This window comes from Metopolophium dirhodum, chromosome 2 (genome assembly GCF_019925205.1).
Source record: "Metopolophium dirhodum isolate CAU chromosome 2, ASM1992520v1, whole genome shotgun sequence".
Classification (NCBI taxonomy): Eukaryota; Metazoa; Arthropoda; class Insecta; order Hemiptera; family Aphididae; genus Metopolophium; species Metopolophium dirhodum.
In genome coordinates this window covers 21,277,142-21,298,234 of record NC_083561.1, presented here as the reverse complement: position 1 = coordinate 21,298,234, position 21,093 = coordinate 21,277,142, and the positions used below count along the sequence as shown (strand labels likewise).

General features: G+C 30.8%; 1 protein-coding gene across 3 annotated transcripts in view; it reads left to right on the top strand.

Annotated features, from left to right (window-relative positions):
* Positions 1–20,558, top strand: part of LOC132937922 (cytosolic carboxypeptidase 1-like) — a 53,281-nt gene extending 32,723 nt beyond the window's left edge. For 2 of the 3 annotated variants that reach the window (XM_061004534.1, XM_061004535.1), the window contains exons 20-24: positions 13,197–13,284; positions 14,865–15,029; positions 15,962–16,138; positions 16,988–17,121; positions 17,599–20,558. In XM_061004534.1, coding sequence (XP_060860517.1) covers positions 13,197–13,284; positions 14,865–15,029; positions 15,962–16,138; positions 16,988–17,121; positions 17,599–17,653 — 619 coding nt within the window. In that variant the 3' untranslated portion in view covers positions 17,654–20,558. Of the gene's footprint in view, positions 1–13,196; positions 13,285–14,864; positions 15,030–15,961; positions 16,139–16,987; positions 17,122–17,598 lie in introns of those variants that run through there. The other variant, XM_061004536.1, reaches the window with a different exon arrangement.
* Positions 20,559–21,093: the final 535 nt, after the last annotated feature.

Genomic DNA, 21,093 nt, shown 5'->3' with positions numbered 1-21,093 from the left:
CTCGTCTATTGTTCGTTCCGGCCAAACCCTCACGACACATACATACACATTACACGCGTACCTGTATACTCTTATCGTAATAATAATAATAATAATATAATAATAGTCGGGTGGAAAAAAAAACGAAGAAAACCATTGCTTTACACGCGCCGCCGTGGTGTTCTGCGTGGGCGGTAGACCTCGGGGGCGCTACTCCGCTCTACACGGGGTCTCCATTTTCGTACGAGGGTACTCTTTTCGGTCCGAAATGTACCTGTTAGGTATTGTGAATAGTAATAAATGGTCGGTCGTTTCGAAAAATGTGATTTATTTCGTCCACGATGACCATCGTCAAAGTCACCACACCACCGAATACCGGGTTTTTTTTTTCATTTCAATAACGCACCTTCCATGTTAACTTGATACCTATATATTTTGAATCACGTGATCAACAAAAATATTAATGGGTGCGTGTCCTAGCTATGGTTGGAAACGGTAGTCTGAACTGTTTTTAAACCATGATTATTAAATAACCACTAACAACCTACAAATAGTCACTATATTTTGGAGAGCAGTGAAAAAATGTTTAAAGTGGGGGTGGTGTAAAAATATTAAATGCGAGTCAAGGATAAAAATATAAAAAGTCGCCACTGCAGTGCACCACACCCAATCTGCAGTAGGTACCCGGTATATGAATCATTATTATCGTTTATATATCTCTTCTCGGGTACCATACATAGGATATAACTATATAAGCTATATACTTATAGGTACTTTATATGGGGAATGGTAAACTATTTCAAATGTGGATAATCTCCTACATAGACATAGTGTTAACTCCTTTAAAAGATAGTGTTGACTCCTACAAAACATAGTGTTAACTCCTACAAACGATGATAAAATAATAGTAAGTTTTTAAAAAAACAGTCAAATTAATTTTTAAAAAGGTGGATAAGTACCGCTTGTACCGCTGTTGTTTCCTCCTAGCATACGTATATAAATTATCAAACTTAATAATTTCCTCCAGCTTAAATTGTTTAATTAATTAATTACCATACATAATTAAATATTAAAAACCAAATGACTTAGTTATATAGGTAAAAAAATCAAAATAATGTTAAGAAAAAAATCAGTCAAAAAATATATCTTCGTATTTTTGACATTAAAAATAAAATATCTGTCTTGCAATAAATTAATACATATTAAACAAAAATCAATTCAGCTACCTATATAGATAAAAACTTAAATAATAATCATATTAAAATAAATCATTAACCGAGTGTTTGTATTTTATCTATAAAAATATATTTTTATATTTATTATTTTCAAGTTATCATTTTTAGCTTTTTGAGCTTTTCAATTCCAAAGTCGTGTATTCAAATAAAATTTTGGCGTGTAGGATATTATCCTATTTTTGTTACAGGTAAAAATGTTCATGTAGGAGATTACAGTATCTTTGATTTTCAAGTAAAAAGGTTATTCGTGTAGGATTTTACATTTGGCCCTTTATATGGCCAGCAGGTAATAATAGGTAAGGTATCTGCTGCATTATCCGCGGAATTACCTTAAAAACAATTCTCGAAATTCGTAGCATTTTAAAAACAAAAATTATATGACTTTTCGCGATGTCAATATCTCAATATTTGTTTCCACGTTTATGGTAGTTCCATTTTTTTAAGTCACTAGGTACCTAATCGAATATAATATGAATATATTTTTTTCAATATTTATTTATTTTAACCAATCAATAAGAATATACGATGTTATTTAAAATACTTTTGTTTTTTAAGAAGGATTTGGTTTTTACTTCCAGTGAACGTTTTACGATCTAGTTTTTTTATTGGTTCTACGGAATTTAAACTATTTATGTGTGCACAGTTAAAGCAACTTACACCCCTTTTTACAATATGAAATACCTTAGTCACAATAATATTGTTGGTTCATTTCATTATTGGTTTAGCCAAAGCCACACGGGTCGTTTCGTCGTTATTGGTTTCGGTAGTTTTTTTTTTCTTTGAACAATTACTGTCAAACATCAATATTCATTGAATGTTTTCCGTAATAATTATATGGCCAAGAGTTTCTTAAACGTGACACGGGAAACGTTATATTTCTGTCCACTCGTATAATATTATATTAGTTATATACTTATATAAGTATTATATTATATATGCGAGGTGAAAAAATCCTTACTTTATGTTTATGGATGGAAAAATTAAACTGGGAATGAAACGAGCACCAGTTGTGTATTTGAGATTCAATTTGTTTGAACCATTGTTCACATTGTAACAACTAAATCAGACGGAATGTAATATTTAATTAGTTTTTACGTTTACGATTTTTTATCTCCTACCATTGTAAATCATTATTAATATAACAAACGATGCAAACAAGAATCGGTACCTATATAATTAGTACAGCCTTATAGGTAGGTACTATATAAGCTTTATACCACTGCAGTGTTGACTGTTGTAAAGCACATACAATTATTAATTAGTGTAAATTAAACAATACTATGACAATCTACATTTATTCGACGTTTCGTATATTGTTCTCATATTATATCCGTATTGAATATTATTTTTTTTTAAGGTATAATATTATATAGAAATCAAACCAAAATTTATCATATTATTACGTAATAAACTGGTGGTACATTATCGGACTAAATTATAGTACCGATTCAAGTTTTAAACCAGATAACAAATAATTTCCGAATAAATTTTAAGCCAATCCATTTCAGCATTTATAAATTATTTTCATTTATGTCCGTGTTAATTGTGTTAGCAGTGGGTTGCACTGCAGATTATCGATATGATTAAGCGTGAACACCACTACTGCTCTCTCCCATATATACCAATGTATGTAATATAAGAACGTCAAATTGTTTTACTGTTGAATTGATAGGAAACAATCATTCAACGTTTTAATGAAATATCGGACATTTTTCGTTTTTTTGATCATCTCGGTTACAGTGGCGAATCCAGGGCTTAATTTTAGGAGGGGCATAAAGGGGGGAGAATGCCCTCCTTACCCTCCTCCTGGATCCGCCACTGCTCCATTAATAATATTAATCGTATCCAATACTGTTAATACGAAACAAGTCACGTCGCGCGGAACGCAAAGGCCAAAGGTCGCGATACTCATCAATCGCATTACTTATGCGAATAATATTATTGCGCTACGTTGTATACATATATATAATACGACCATTCGAGCCCTATCGTATGGGAAAATAATACCGAGAACGTTTACAAAAATAAAATAATAATAATAAATAAATAAATGAAGAAAACAACCACACGCTCGGCTCACAATGGGCCGGTATTTATTTGTTTATATTTTTTTTCATTGCACCCCGCGCGCTTATTATAATAATGTGTGCAGTTGTGTGTACTTACATTTATTTTTTTAACAAGTTCCTTTTCTATACATAATAATATTATATGTGCGTATATGTGCATACGACCTGTAGGACAACCGTCCCAGTGACTGCGATACCCGCCGAACGCGTGTGCGTGCATATTGTACGCATGCACACACACACACACACACACACACACACACACACACACACACACACACACACACACACACACACACACACACACACACACACACACATATTATGTGTACTGGAGCGTGTATACACCTATAATATTATGTGCGCGTACAGTTCTTAGAGAGAGATAAGTGTGCGCATTGTTCTAAACGCACACGGACACATACAGCCGGGTAATTAGCATCGTCGCGTTACATCATCGTGCGGGTATAAATTACTCTTCTATACGTACCTATAAGAAGTATTATATACATACGTATATGTATGTGTATGTGTGTGTGTGTGTGTGTGTGTGTGTGTGTGTGTGTGTATGAACCTAGGTATATTATATATACCTACAACACTGCCTCGTGTGCGTCCACGAGCGGCCATCCACCGCCGGTTCGGCGACCTTTTCGACGTATTTCGTGTCCAGCAATTTTTTTCGCTCTCCCCCCCATCCCCGCTTATCCCGCCACCGCACCAACGGCTTCTCGTTCTGCGTTTTCCTCATTCTCACAAGCGCGTCCCGCCGCCGCCCGTACGGCGAACACGACCAAAAACGTATTCAGTAATAAACTAATATAGGTATAAGCGACGATTGTTTGTAATATTACAGGCGTATTAAAATGTAGGTGATAATAGGTCTATTAACCGTGTATTTAACGGTTGATAGACGATATTATGCAGTGTCAACCTGCCGAACGCACGTGGTCGTGAAGTGTAGGTAGAGGTTATGTGCGGTATCGAGTTCAATGGTGAAAACTGAGGTCGTGTCCCTGAATTATGTTGGACAGACCCTAGTGGTGGTCAAACGGGGGGGGGGGGGAATCCCCCATGACTTTTTGTTTTAATGTTTAAGATCTGATAACCAAAAATTATATTTTTAATAATCAAATACTGCATGTTAAAAAAACAGTATTCCTCTCATAAATCATCGTAAATCATAATTTAAAACGTAATTTACTAAATAGTTACCACGTTTCTGATGATACGTTAAAACTTGACATTTTTTGGTGGGTGTGTGGGTATGAATGTATGATAGACGTAGATACTCGAGATATGTAGTTTAACAACATCTTGTTTGATCGCCTCGTGTGTACGCCATAACACATTATGAGTGCACTGAGCATTGTACTCACAGTCTGCAATTATATATCAGCTAATACCTACCAAATATTTTATAATTGCACATATTATTATGCACTGACTGCGGCTCCGATGTGTGATATGAATATAAGACATAAATATTAAATACCTTTTATTGAACTGTATAACGTTACCACGTTAGTTATCCAGCAAAGAATTCAATAAAAAAAAAAATGTATGGCACGGTTCTTCAGGAGAGTTTATTTTTTACAGAAAGGTTACCTAGTAAACCGATGCACCTTCAAAATATTAACCGCAAGACACAAAGTAACCTCAGATAATAATATCATTCTTTCTAAATTATCTAATCCGACTATAAAAAAAAAATCATCTAAAATTGTGCGGACGAAGGTGAGCTCAAACCTATTTATAAGTTCTCCCCCCCCCCCCTTGACTACGACCACAGATATAATATATAATAACTAAATAGCCGACTTCTTCTTATCAATGACGCTGCAAGTAGCTATGTACAACTTGGGCAATGTTTACTTATCGTTAGAAAGGTAATATGATAATAAACAACAACATTTCATTTCAAACAAGCCCGTTGCCAATCAAAACGATTAGAATTTGTAAACATTGGCCAAGTGACAAATGACGTTGACCGTTGGGCATCATAATTCAATAATGTTGTTGTATATAGAGCTACGACACACCCGGGTCCTATATATGTTAATAATTGTTATTATCACCGGTTATCGTTTGCTATTATGCGCAATTTCAGTAATTTTACCTGCCTGAAAACAAATAATAACCATCGCTTTAACGGTGCTGCAGCAGGTGTATTGTGTGCTGGTGGCTGGTCGATTATACATGTACAGCGTGCGCTTGCCGATCGATGACTCTTATTATTTGTATAATTTGTGGCGCGTATCGGGCGACTAGTTTACAACGCACTGTTGATGATAATATTATAACGGAAACGCTGACGAGCGAATAGGTACGAAAAATATATAATATATTGAAATATTAGTCTGTTTCCGTTTTATCGTCATGATAATAATATGACTCGCTATGCAATATATATAAATTGTACTACACCATTCGTGTTTCAAGATTATACGTATGCCTCACGCGATTTCACCCATCTCGTTTGTATTTTATAGCTACTTGGAGTACCTAATCACAGTATTGTCTAGTAATATTGTACGTATATAAATGATTGCTTTACAAATAATTGATTTCAATATGCATATCGTATAATATTTTGACTTATCTGTGCGTTATAAAGTTGCTTTTATATTGTTCTGTCGGGATTGCTTGAAAATAATAATATGATACCTAATAATATTTCCTCGACATTTGACTTCCAACGTTCGTAAAAAATTGATATAGTTTTTTAAATAAACTGTCTACACTTAATCTATTTAACAGCTAATGGCCATAGTTGCCGAAGCTTAAGATCAAAAAAAAAAAAAAAAATTAATCTATTTAAGGGTATAACTATAGTATTATATTTTGTACCGATTTTATTTTACATCGTTTTCATAGGATCGAGGCTCTAACTATACTATATTATATGTCCATGGGCTTAACTGCTTGAGTATTATATAGTTATACAATTTAAAATTTAGTATTTAGTTCATAAATATAAAATAAAATGAACGGCACTTGTCTTTGTGAAATTAATTTCATATCAAAATTTAAAAACAAGTCATACTCGTTGGTATCGATTTAAATAACAGTATTAGGTAAGTAAATAAAAAAGTCACGAAAAAGTTATGGCTATAAAATATATAGGTTCTTAACCTATTATGTATAGCTTTCCGAAGATTATCATGCATTCAAAATGGGACACAAAGTGCAAGCGATTAACCCATTTTTTTCACCGATCAGCAAGGCCGAACATTTATGCGATAAACCCTAACTAATGTATAATATATAATCCAATGTATAGTGTCTTTGCATAAACATTTTTTTTAGTTCCAGTAAGCCCAACTTAGATTTAGTTAGCCCACTAGATTTTGAAGATTTTAAATTTAAAATAAAAAAAACTGAAATAAACTAAAAACTCAAAACTTCAAATGTCTCCAAAAAAACTCAAAAAGTGCCAGAATGTATTAAAAACTATATCACTAATACATTGTCTAAAATGTATTTTAAAAAAGTGGTCTATACTCCCCCCTCCCCGCAAGTACCATATAGATCAAATTTTTCTACCGGAAACAACCCCTAACATTGAATATTGAAGCTTTTTCCCTGCTACAAATAGACGTGTTTTCAGATTCAAAATAAAAATCAGGGAAGTATTGTAGATTTTGAGTGTATCTTGTCATTGACAACTTATGTATGTAGGTACTTAATTGTAAAACTTATGAAAAATCTTTTATACTAAATTCGTTTAGCTATACTATTTTATCGAGTATTACGATTATTACCAACATTACGATGTTATACAGAAAACAACAAAAAGTTTCAAATGCCTGATATCTCAATGGGGTCGATTTACAACAAAATAACGAAATCGATTTTGTCAAAAATTATAAAATCGAAAATATCATCGTTTATCCGTAATTTTTTTTTAGTTTTTCCTGATTCCTTAGAAAAGTCCATGGAATACTTTAACTCTTGACTCTCAGAGTTCCAACTAAATCCAATTTGCTACCAGATAGTAGATACCACCCATATTGAAGTTGAATGTTGAAGAAATTGTACTGCTCCCACCAAAAGCGACGTCAGACTGAATAAAAATACACGTCATTGTAAAACCAATACATTCGTAGCTCCGCTCAGAATCTAAAATTAATACTATTTTAAGATTATGATAAAATGTTTTAAGAATTTATCTTTCGATTCTTATACGATGTGATTCTTCATCACATGAAATGCAATTTTCTAACTAAAAACGTCTGAGTAACCTAACCTAACCTGTACACTTCACATACCAATAATATAGGTACGTAATTACGTATTCTTCTAACGAATAGTTAAAATAGTAAGTTAATATTCACGCGGGCACCCTACGACATTATTGTATATTTAAATGTCATTATTTCACAACGTCTAGACTACCCTTTGATATTTGATCTTGAGTTTTTTTTTCTTTAATAATTTTCACGTCTGACTTGGTATGCCTACAACGGAAGTCCACCCGACGGGTTGGCTAACATGTACACACTCGTTTAGCATTTTTAAAACACTCGTCATTGTAGGATCAAAACGTGTGTGTCCCAAGTTAATATTTACATACATAACATAGGCTAGGGAAATGCATTTGTGTACATATTACGATACGCATTGTATTTAATATTATTGTCTTCCCACCGTAGGTACCTACCTACTACCTATATAGAGTTATTTATCCATCGGAATAAGTCAAATCACGAGTCGTCCACTATATATATATACGGACGGCGCGGTTATGAATATCTATATAATATTAATATTAATAATAATCATATAAGGATTTTATTTTCCCATTTTTGTATTAGGTATATTATATTATCGTATGTACACGCGTAACCTTGAGGTCGTTCGAACCGCGTCTTAGCGCACTCGTTGGATCCTCGCGGGCGGACGTGAATTGGGTATCTTATAAAAATAATAACGCACACGACTCCGGAATGGAAATTACAATACAATAATTGTCATAAATTATTATACATTAACAACACAAACGCACCTCGTCACGTCATCGCCGGGTTGCAGCGCGCGAGTTATTACACTCCGCGGAGCGTTCAATGAATGAGTAATTAGTCGAACGGCTGCAAAGTGTCCCTCGGCGTCCTGCTGCAGACGTCTGCCGCGAATTTCCGTTCGCCGCCGGAAACAGCCCGGTTCCGGAAAAGTGCACAGGGGTTCGCATTTTGTTTTCCGGACGTCTCTATATATATCGTCGTCCCGAGATGTATATTATGTTTTGTACCGTATTTAGTGGCTGTTTTGAGAGACACTGGACCAACAACTATACGCGGCGTCCGGCGCGCGCGTGTGTGTGTGTGTGTGTGTGTGTGTGTGTGTGTGTGTGTGTGTGTGTTTAAGGATATGAATGATTACCGGAAACGCACTCCGTCTCCTCGGTCGCGTACGAGTCTATTGTAGCGGACTGTTTGAAATGCGCTTACAATTTTATTCGTCGAGAACAATGGAAACGCGTCGGCGTAGGTGTACACACATTTATATATTAATAGTATGTGGTGCTATCTTCCCTCTGCACAAATGAAACAAGTACGATAGTAATATTATGTGCGTCTGACAGTTCACACTCAAACGAAAAAATACATGATAAGACGCGTGTAATCCCAACCCAAAAACCAACAAGATGTTAATTGTATGTTATAAAATAACCGTACAAGTACTTAATGAATAATTAATTCTAAATGACCTGTAGTTATATATAGTGTAGTACTACATTATTAACAGAACATAATAATAACTCGTTGACTTATAATTAGAAATGTTAAACTTAACTAAACGTAGGTATGAACAATATTAGCATTGGATAATATGTAATATAATATTATAATAACCAACAATACGAATTATGTATCTATCTATAATAGTAACTACACGTCCTCACCACAACTTGCTCCTATGAGACTCTTTACTATAGACTCACTCAACGAAGAGAGATTCACTTAAACTGAGTTAAGAAAACGGTCAATCAGCCTATGCTATATTACGAAGTAAATATTTTATGATGTTACTGTGGATAAGGTAATTTATTTACCTACTTAAGTGGAACGTTGTTTTAAATTTTCAATCCTCAGCTGTAAAAATTAAAAATTTTATAAATTTGTAAGTAAAAAATCGTTTTAAAATTTTAAATTGTATGAATGTTGTCAAAATTCGATCTTTAAATACTTATAAAAAAAATGTGTGCCTATATATTTTTAATATTTTCCAACTGCTATTGTACCAATATATCGAGAGCATTGTAATAAAAATTTCATGCATTTGGCCCAACAAATAAAATAGTATTTACATTTATAGAATAAAAAATTAAACAAATTATAAATTGAAAATTTTCGTAAACCGCTAAAAACAAGTCAAAATATTTTGAAAATTGTATCGTGTAGGTATAGAAAATACTGATATAAATATTCAGTGAGTGTTTCATGTATTTACAAGGATTTGTTATCGAGCTACACCAAAAACCAAAATCGGGTTTGTCAAAAACCGGCTTAGTGTAAAAATTACAGGTTGTCCATAATTTTTGTTTTGTTTTTCCCTGCGCTTTTGAAAATTATTGATAATTTAATATTTTGGTCTTACAAATGCACCAACTAGATTCACTTTCTCGCATCGAACAAGATAGATACTATTGAAGGAAATCGAAGCAGTTTTACTACCCCCCTTGTGATGACAGACATAAAAAAATAAAAAAACACATCATTGTAAAATCGATACATTCATCGCTCCGTTCAGAATCTAAAATAAATAATAGAACTATACAAAATAATCAATATCTTTGTAATACCTATAGTATTAAATATAAAGTTCGACGTGTATTATTATAGTTATAATTTATAAACAATAGAAGACAATATAAATGTATAATTATTGTCTTCATTTATTTTGTTTATTTTTGATTATTAAGAAGAATAAAAAAAAAGAAGTGTTTTGTCCGCGAACCTCTGACGTTTAAATAATATAATATGTCCCGTTGGCAATTTGAGTTTGAGACCACTGGCGTACAATATGCATGTCGCATACGTAGTTCTAGGTATATATAGGCATCGTCACGAATTAAGTATATTATATTATATATAGGTACCTATTTATTTAGATATATCTTAATTCGTAGGTACTGCGGATATGTATCGTTAACAGTAGCAACTAGCAGTGCAAAATAAAATATTTACTATAACATTTTAATTATGTACCTCGGTATGCTTAAATAACATTAACGGAAAACAATCATCACTCCTAAGTAGGTACCTATTTTATTTGTCCACGTACGAGTGCGTCTTATAAATATTTTATTTAATGACATAATACTACGCCGTTGTCCGTACATTGCATCATCGTTCTATCATTATTAGTTATTACTAATTACTATAGTGGTATTATTGAATAAGGCGAATGCAACGGTAACAGCTAGTGTTTCTTCTAATTCGATTGTTATTCGCGCTGTGTGTGAAAAATGTGCAGTCAATTTGTTGTTATTATTACGACGTCAGATCGGCTATTTAATATTATTAACATTATACACCGCGAGGACCTCGCGATATATTACACGATTGGAGTTCAAGGCACTTTGACTGCGCACCTGCAATTCCCGAGGGCCGGCCATATAGGTTTATAATAAATCATACATATTATATTATACGCATTATAATGTATAGATTCACCGGGTCCATCATCGTGTGATCGCAGTAACGAGATTAAAAAAAAATATAAAAATACCCTCCGTACAACGATTGTTCATTCAGAGCTTTCCATGTCTGTAACAAATCGATGACGGTAATAATAATAATATTAATAATAACACCGCCGCGCGGTGTGAGCTATAATGAGTCATGATAACCCGATAAACCCCCCCGGGAGGTCGTTAAGATTTCCCCGGTCCGATCGACGGCTGCACGGACATAATTTAATATTTCAGACCGCGGGCACCGCCACATTATTGGCCCTCGGTCAACTCTGGACACCATTAAATTCTATAAGAAAAATATTATATATTATACACTACAGCAATAACACGACCTGTGAGTGATGACGAGTGATGTTGTATATTATAATAATATTATAATAACACTATACCTAGGTATATAATATTTGGTATAATATTATAACGTTTAAGCCCGCGCCACGATACGCGGTCACTAGAAAAATGATAAAATAATAATACCTCCAATTTCCGTCGTGTAATTAAAAATCTACTAGCCCGAGGACGACTGCGATTGGGTTGTTTTCTTCCGATGATTTTGATCGTTAATGCGTTTGCAGCCTGCAGTTAGTACCCACGATGTGTCCTCTAAACGTCGTTATTGTTTGGACGCATTTCTGTATATATTGTGCTGACACCTATATATTATAGTATTAAACTTAGATGGACAAATAATTACAACCGGTATTGAATTACGCCCGACATCTCGGAGCATGGTATATGGTCAAACGAACGTGTAGATAGGTACACTATAATAGTTGTACCTACAAATTAATTATTGTAATATATGTAAACACCCGGCGGCCGATTGGCGCGCGCGAACAACGGATTAAAAAAAAATGTATGTATAAAAAAAACCAACACCGTCGGCGAGAATAATAATATTATAAATAAAATTCCCACGATCGTATTGGAGATTCTTCGACGCATTAATATTATTATCCGACCTGTGCGCGTTGGACTTTTCTCAAAGCACCGCGGTGGTGATGTTATTATTATTAAAATTCCCGCATTGTTTTCCGTCTCGTTTTAAATGTCCGTGACATTTTCTGAGCGTCGTTGTTTCTACGCACACGCTATATAGAATCGAATTAGATATCGTTATTATGTCATCAACTTAAGCCACTAGAAAAAAAATGTCCACCGATCGGACATTTATGCGTGCAGCCTAGACACGTATTTTATTCGTATAATGATAATAATAATAATTGTGTTGTCTGTTGTGATAACCGGACAATCGTTTGTTCGCAGTATATAATATTGATATTAAAAAATAGAAAATGACCGCTCGTTGATCAAAAGTCTTCGAATAAAAAAACGTGTTATGCTCGTCTGCAAGCTGTACCTATAATACTACTTATATAGATTATATATCGCTGCTGCAGCAGCACGCACTCAGATATTAATGATGTTTTTTTGTGAATAATGGTGCTCTTTTTAGTTGGCGTCACTTGTAGACTTATCCGCATCATATAAAACCCTTTACAAAGCCTAAATAATATATGAAATTCGCTATGTAACCGGCGTGGGACCGGCTGTAGGTATTATTAAAACTCTGCAGCAGGGACGCTATACCTATATACGCTGTAACACTATACCTATTATTATGATAGTAGTTATAGTAGAACTCCGACTAAATAATATTTTGAGTTCACTTTCGACGAGGATCACGAATATGGACTGTCAGTGCTTATATTATATATAATATTATGTTAATAGGTACATATTTTAATGAACAATAATAAACTAATATCGTTATATACTTATATTGTGGTATAAGATGCTCCGACTGAGTATCTTATGACACGACATTGTGCAATATCGAACCCGTATTTGGAACACACATGGGACAATCTGACTTACAATATCATATTATTGTGATTATTGTACAATATAAAATCGTATTGTAATATTATGTTACTATCGTTAATGCGCGTTTAACAATACCGCACCAGCACACCCACTTTTGGGTCGCTGGTTTGCGAATTTCATATTATCTTTGCATAGGGACTTCCCACGGCGAAAAGGTTTGTCTGGCGCCAAAGCGTCGAATCCCTTGAATGCGATTTTGTTATCGATAAATCCGTTGGCGCCATGTGCCCGTGTACGTGAAAATACACGAAAACATACAATAGTGTTTTATAAAATAAAATGAGATCGGAATATATAGATACGATGTTTTATATTATGTTTTAGCCACCGATGCGGTTTAACCAACGAAGACCTGAACAGAAAATGGAGTTCACCCGACCCAAAACTGCATCCAGAAATATTTCATGCTCGGGTACATATGACATATAATAATATACCATATAATTTATTGTGTGGGTGTCTATAAATTCAATCCAATTTTAATCTGTCAAAAGTGTTTACACAAAAACTTATGTAGCAAGTAATAATATAAAGTAACAATTATCTTATAGGTACAATCGTTTTCCAATAAAAGTGTTTTATACATACTATACTTAGGAGCTAGAATAGCATGGAATGACAAAAAAAAATCCATTAATCTTTTTCAAAATGCTTTATTCAAGTTACAATAATGCATACTTACATTAAGAAAGATTATACCTAATATAATAACATGTGACAATGAATTGCGACTTTTATATAATTGTTATTGGTAAAATGTTGCAGTTGTTACTAACTCACAATGAAGTAACAAAACTTTTCTTTTAATTATAATTAATTATTACTCAGCTAAAAGCAATACAAATTTAATTTAGTACAACTTGATTGAAGCATTAAAACAAAATATTAAAAATATGACTTAGGAGGATGTCAGCGCACTATGTTTTGTTTTCTCTCTCTGGTCCCCGCGCGCAACATAACTAATTTACGTTTAGCAGAACCCTGTGTTATTTAGTTATTATTTTTATTATTAGAGTGAATTCATCTATTATCAAACTTAAAGTTAAGAACATTGCCTGTGTCCCTACGTTGGCTATTTTATGATATTTGAATTTTTATGTAAGTTATGTGCGTGTAAATTATTTAAAAATGCTTATAAATTGTATACAAATTAAAATATCGTGAAAAAATCAAACGTAGGAACACAGGTTCTTGGATTACAGTTTGATAATAGGTGAATCGCTCTCATATTAAAAATAACAACACGTGGTTAGTTCTGCTAAACATACATTTATTATGTTGCGCATCGGTCAGAGAGATAATAAATGATTGGTGCGCTGACATCGTCTTAATAGTATCCACTTTATAACATTGAGATAACACTGTTGTACCTATTTAATTTTTTTTAATACGTTACCTATATAAACAGATTAAAACTTAAATAATATTATCTAATTCGGTTGTATAGTTTAAATCAGATAATATACCTACAACCCCGGTTAAATTGATCTAAATCAATAACATTATTGTTACCTATATAGTTGGTAATATTCATGCCTTATGGTTATTGATTATACATTTAAGAATATGTAACATGTCGGCTCTATTTGTTATTATTTATATAGTTAGTTGATAATATAACTCTAACAAATATTTAAAACTTAGTAGGTTATAGTTACTACGCAATGAAACCAAGTTAAATATTGGTCTTGATATAGCAACAGTTATAACTAAATTATTACAATAAAAGATTTTAATCTTTCAATGTTAAATGTAATTTTACGGTTAATTGTTATAAACAATGCTAGGACACAATAATTAATGTTATTTTAAATACCTTATCTGATATTATTTTATTCTTATAACCACTCAACTAATTTAATAATTATATTGTGCTTAAAAACTTTAAGTTGATTTTATTTAATTATATGTATATATATAATTTAAAAGTGAAATTAATTTTATGGTTGAATAATTATTAACATAAATTAACTAATATTTTTAATGTTGTAGGGGATTTTGGAATACATGACACACGTAATGAAAAAGGTTCCCTATGTGTATTGTGATTTCCATGGCCATTCAAACACTAAAAATTGTTTTTTTTATGGATGCTCGGCAAAAAAAAGTTGGTCAAGAATGGACTTGTCTAAGTATGAAAATGAAACGGATTTCATGGTCAGTCATTATAAGAATGAACTAGTTCAATCGCATACAATATATTCTTTTTAAAAAATAATGTTCCCTATACACAGAAAAAATAAGCGTAATATAGAAGTCAGCCGGTCCGCTAGCTGCAACAGGTGTCATTAAATTAAAAAGCAATGGTACCTACTTATATATAATTGTTGCACAAAAAAACTTTTTTGAACGCAACAAAAATATTACTCGGAATATTTTGTTAAAAACGAGTGCAAATTTACATTAGTTCTTCCGTTATTTTCTGTGAAAAACATCATGTTTAATTTATAATCTGTGGAGATACTAAGTAATGTATATATTAATGAGGTGTAATCACGGACTATTGGATTAATATATCTTAGTCTGCGTGTGTAAATTACTGTAATATAGGTACATTTATCAGTGTATCACGTAACCGTTAAAAAAATCAGTGACCGCCCTTGTTTTGATAAATATCTAAAAAGTATTCACTCACTACATTTTAATTGTTTATAAGACTACAAAAAGTAATTAAAATAAAATGTTTAAATTTAAACAATTATATTATACCTTATAACTTATACCATTGATTATGAATACTAGTATTTATAATCAATGCTTATACTTACATTATTACATTAACAATATTGAAAACGAGTTTCACTTAATTTTAAGATTCATAATAGTATTATCGACAATTTTTCGTAATAACCGATTATTGTCATGCCATTCAATTACAACGTTTCGATGTAAATTATGTAGTGCATATATTTCAATGTAGGTAATTAAAATAATATTATTAGTTCTTATATTTTTTAATTAATTTCATATTATAAACTGAAAATATAATGAATCACATTCAAATAGTGTCCGCTTAAATAGTATTTTACAAAATTATGTGCTGAAAATTAACCTTGTGTATACCTACCTACTTAATGTATATTTTTCAGGTATTACCGATTGTAATGCAAAACTGTTGTCCATCGTTCTCGTTATCACAGTGTAATTACAAAGTAGAAAGAAATCGTGAAACCACTGCAAGAATAACGGTTTGGAGAAGCTATGGTGTAAAAAGGAGTTATACTTTGGAGACAAGTTATTGTGGTTGTGACGAAGGACAATACAAAGTAATAGCATTTTGTATTTTTGATTGTAGACTGAATAATGTGTTGTAGTTGTGTAAAATACTAAAATCACAAGACGTAAGGCCCGAGTTTCAATGCAAAGTGCATATTTTTTGGGTGTTTTAAGACAATGCATTTTTCTTTTGAATTTTTTTTAGCTTTTTCTAGTAATTTTATTATTTTTTAGTGTATATTATTACGAGATTTTAGTGCAAATTAAGTAATTCAAAACATTGTTTAGAGAAATATTGTTCTCATAATATTTATTAGCTGCGCTCGACTACTATAAGTATTTACATTTACTTAAATTATTCATTTATTGTTATAACTGTTATATTATTTACTATTGTTTCACTATTTCTGTTATAAGTTTATCGTATTATCTTAGCCATTGTATTTTTTAATAGCAGTCCGTGTTAATATTCTAATAAACAAATAAAAAAATAAATACATTTGTTTTAATAGTTAGGTACATCGTGAAGGCATTTATTTCGAGTATATACTGTTTTATTTATCGTGTGTTATTTTATTAAGTTCTGCGTTTTTTTTTATTATTGTAAGTTTAGTTAATATTAACTTAGTTAAACTAGTTTTAATGTGTTGAAAATGCTGAATGTTAAACCGTCGTTTTACTCTCGGTTCACTCTTACGTATCAAAACAATTTGGTTCGATTTTTAAGGGCATTATTGCGTTGAAAAAGCATTTTTAGGGCATTGTTGGTTATTTTTTAAAACATTATTTTTAGTGTATTTATATCCAGGCCCTAATAAAGTTATGACGATATCGAAATATCAATTGTCATTATTCGTTATTAATAACCATTGAGTATAAATGATTATAATTATTTTCAGGGTTTTCATTTAGGGATAAGGCAACTCAGAGAGATTGGGTCGACTTTCTGCATGTCCCTTTCTTCGTTAGAAGAAGAAACGAAAAAGAGAGCGAGTTTACCCGCCAGCAATCGATTATCCACAATAACAGCGAGGTATGTAGAAATGGTTTTTAAATGGTACTAAAAAGAACTAGCTGGTAGGTACCTATGTAAATTTATTATATTAAATTTTAGTATCGGAAAAATAGAGACATTCAATTTATTTTTAACTTAACACTGTCTGTCTGTAAATAAAAATATGTAGAAAACATGCTCAGTAGATTCTTATATTATGTCAAACTTCGATAACTCGAATTTTTCGTAATCTCGGAGTCAATTTAAATCCTCCTTGAAATAATTACCATCATAACAATAACATAAAACTCGGCTTCTTGAACTTGTTTCTGTTCCTATTGAGTTTTGACATAACGAGAGTTTACTGTATTCATTTATTTATCACGAGATTCGATTGGGTTTCTTTAAAAATAGTATTTTTTTTTTTTGGCAAAGTAAAATTTTTATTATTTGTGTGTATCATACACACGTGATTTTAGTAGGTAATTCTAATTCGATACATTTAATTGTTTATAGTTCCAGTTCAAAGTCTATGGATTTTGTAGACGAAGAACAGTCAGACTCAGATTGAAAACTGCCTATAAGAAAGTAATCGACTTTAATTAACAAATTAAATAAATCCTATTTAAATTTAAATTTAATTTGTTTCTGTTTATTGTACAATTGTTTTAGTTTTTTAAAAAAAAAAAAAACAATGACTTTGTTACGCTCCTTAATTTTTTACTATTTATAACATTTATTCACTATTGTATAAGAGCCAATCTATACGCGGCCAAACACGGCGCTAAATCGCTTAAAATATTTATTTTGTACTGATTTGTTAACAAATAATTTTTTTTCTTAAGAATTGTGTGTTTTCCATAAGTTTTCCATAATCATTAAAAAAAAAAAATAATCGATATAAGTTTAGAAATTATAAAACAAATTACAATTAAACACACAGTATAAACGGTACATTTTATTATTAATTATTTAATTATAACACTATCATGTCAAATTAAAACCTATCATAATACTTAATAGGTATGTTTTTTTTTAATCAATAGGTGACCAATTTAATTTTGACAAATTGATGAAGTTTTTTTTACAAATATCTGTATATAATTGTTTTGGAAATTATTAAAAAAAAAACCTAATTTTATCATATTCTAATTATTTTAATATTTTAATTATTTCTTTTTCTATCAATACGACAATACCTACCTATTCATATTTTACATTATACAATACTACCAATATAATTTTTACAAATAAATTTTACTAGTAAAGTTATAAAAAAAAACCGTACATGGTATACACTAGTCACATAAAAATACGAATACCTATGAAATAATTTATACAGAAGTACTGAACATGAAAACTGAATATTAAAATTAAGTTTTTGAATACCTAATTAACTGTAATAATTATAACATAAATCATACTAAATTGTTATTATAATCATAACTGAATTGTATGCATAACTATAAACCTGTACATATTATAATGTTTACCTTATTTTAAATTTAAGTTCATAAATTGTCAATGCATTTTAATTGTACTTAACCTATAATCTTTAGAACGCTGTTACTGAAATATTTACTTAGTAGGTACAACAAGTGTTTTGATTTTTAATATTTATATTATGTACCTACCAATCGTCCTATGTCCAACGCTCCAATGCTAACCTAGAGTTTAATATGTTGTATTTTTAAGTATTAAATTTTAAAACGAGCCAGTAACTCTATTCATTTTACAAGAAATGTATTTATAATTTTATATGTTATATTATGTGTTAAACTATATATTTTACTAAGTACATTGGTGATTGGGTATTTAATAAACTTAAACTTAAATATGTTCACCAAATTTGGACAGCGAGGGGGGGGGGGGTAGACATAAAAAAAAGTAATACATTAACAGCCCATGTTTGAACTACTTATTTTTATTTTGAAAAAAAAAATAATACGAAATAATATACCTACTATACAGTCTACGAATATAATACAGGCTGTAACAGACAGGCCTGACAAATGAAAAATGAAAAATTGATAAAACGTACAAGTTAAACGTATGAAAAAAATATTGAAATTATATGGATAGTAAACGATTTGGGATTTACTTATATCTGAAATATCCCAAAAATAATATTTTGATAAAAGTGGATAAGATTCAAATTAATTTACTCGAAATAAATAATTAGTATTTAAATAATGTAAAACATAAACTACTTAGCGTGAATAAACGTTTTTAACATAAACATTTTTTTTTAAATTAGAGCTACAAATTGGTGATTTTTATTAAAAAATAAACATATACCTAACATTTTATACTGTACGAACGTATATAAACTGTTTTTAAAAAAATAATTTTAATCATTGATTTAGAACAAAAGTAACTTCATTTGTCAGGTTTTTCTGTTACACATTGTATGCCTATTGGTTATTAGACATGGACGTGCTCAATGGTGGGGGGGGGGGGTTATTGGGTTCCATAGTTCCCCCTATGGACACGTTACGAATATAATATATATATACTTACATATAATTATAATATTTTTATTGGGAACAAATCTAGCTTAGCACCCACGCTAATGTTTCAATTTTATTTTTTCGAAACCTATATATTACAATGAGTTAAAAAGAACTATTTTGCAAAAATGAATTGCCGAAAATCATTAGTTTTTAAGTTATGGTGACGTGAAAACTATAAAAGTAATTAAAAGTAAATTATAATCATTAATCAACTATAACGAGAACTCATAACTATAAATATAAAGAGAAGCGTCTGTAAATGGAATAGAGCAGTAAAAAGCCCGAACAGGGTTTAGATTAGGAATTAGAATAATAGAATTGAATAAAGACATAAAGTTTTATCGTACCTTAATATTACGTACCTATCTATAATTACAAGAAGACAAAACTGAATATTAAAGTATGCAACTCTTAAGTTAAAATACGCGTTAGACCGATAATTACAGTAAAAAAATATATTATAACAATATTAAAAACCATTAAGTAGATATACCTACCTACCTCAGCTATAACTAGGTACTTCAATGCGTAAACTAAATATTTAATATATTCATAAATCAAAACACCAATCAACACTATAATGTCATATACCTACCTATAAGTAAAAATAGTAATATACATACCTATATGAATAATGAATGTGTTCTATGCCTTTATATCTATTAAATAGCATTTTTTAAAGTAGCGAGTTAAAAATAATATACTGATCATTTAATAATTGATACATTTACACTGATACATTGATACATTGCTATTTTATAACAATCTTATGCTTTTATAGAAATTACAAAAATGTTCTATTAAATAATTATATCTCGATGCGTATTATATAGTTTAATTATTTGTTGAAATCAGTGTTTGTTAAAATAAGCAATATGCGATAGTATAAAATGTTTTGTTGTAAGAAAAACAGATTGCAATTTTTTACTATCTATACTAATTTGTATTTATTACATTGACATTGTTAATCGTACACATTTATTAATAATGTATATAAGGTTTAAACTACAGTTTTTAAATTTCTTACAACTACAATTATCTTAACGTTAAATAATAAATATAACTTATTTATTGTAAATAACATTTTATATTTATTTATTTACAAAGCTCCATAATATTTTCCATAACAATTAGGCAAAGTTCAAGTGTTATAAGCAGGGCTAGGAACTTTATGCGCTAAAAAACAATGAAATATGTGCATGCGTATGCACTAAAAAAAACCAAAATATGCGGTATAATATGCATTTATTATTTTAAAAAAAATGTATTTAAAAGCATAATTATAGAGAAAAAAAATTATTTTTGAATCATAAATATTTTATTTATATTTTTCTTTTGATAATACTGAATCTGTAAACCTGGCCGGTCATTACGGTCATTAAAGGCCAATTCTTATTTCCTAGTAAAAACACTATAAACCATACGGGCGAGCGTCGCCGACGGCAATACTGACAGCTATTGGTAAAAATAAATATTTTATTCTTGAAAACATTTTAAT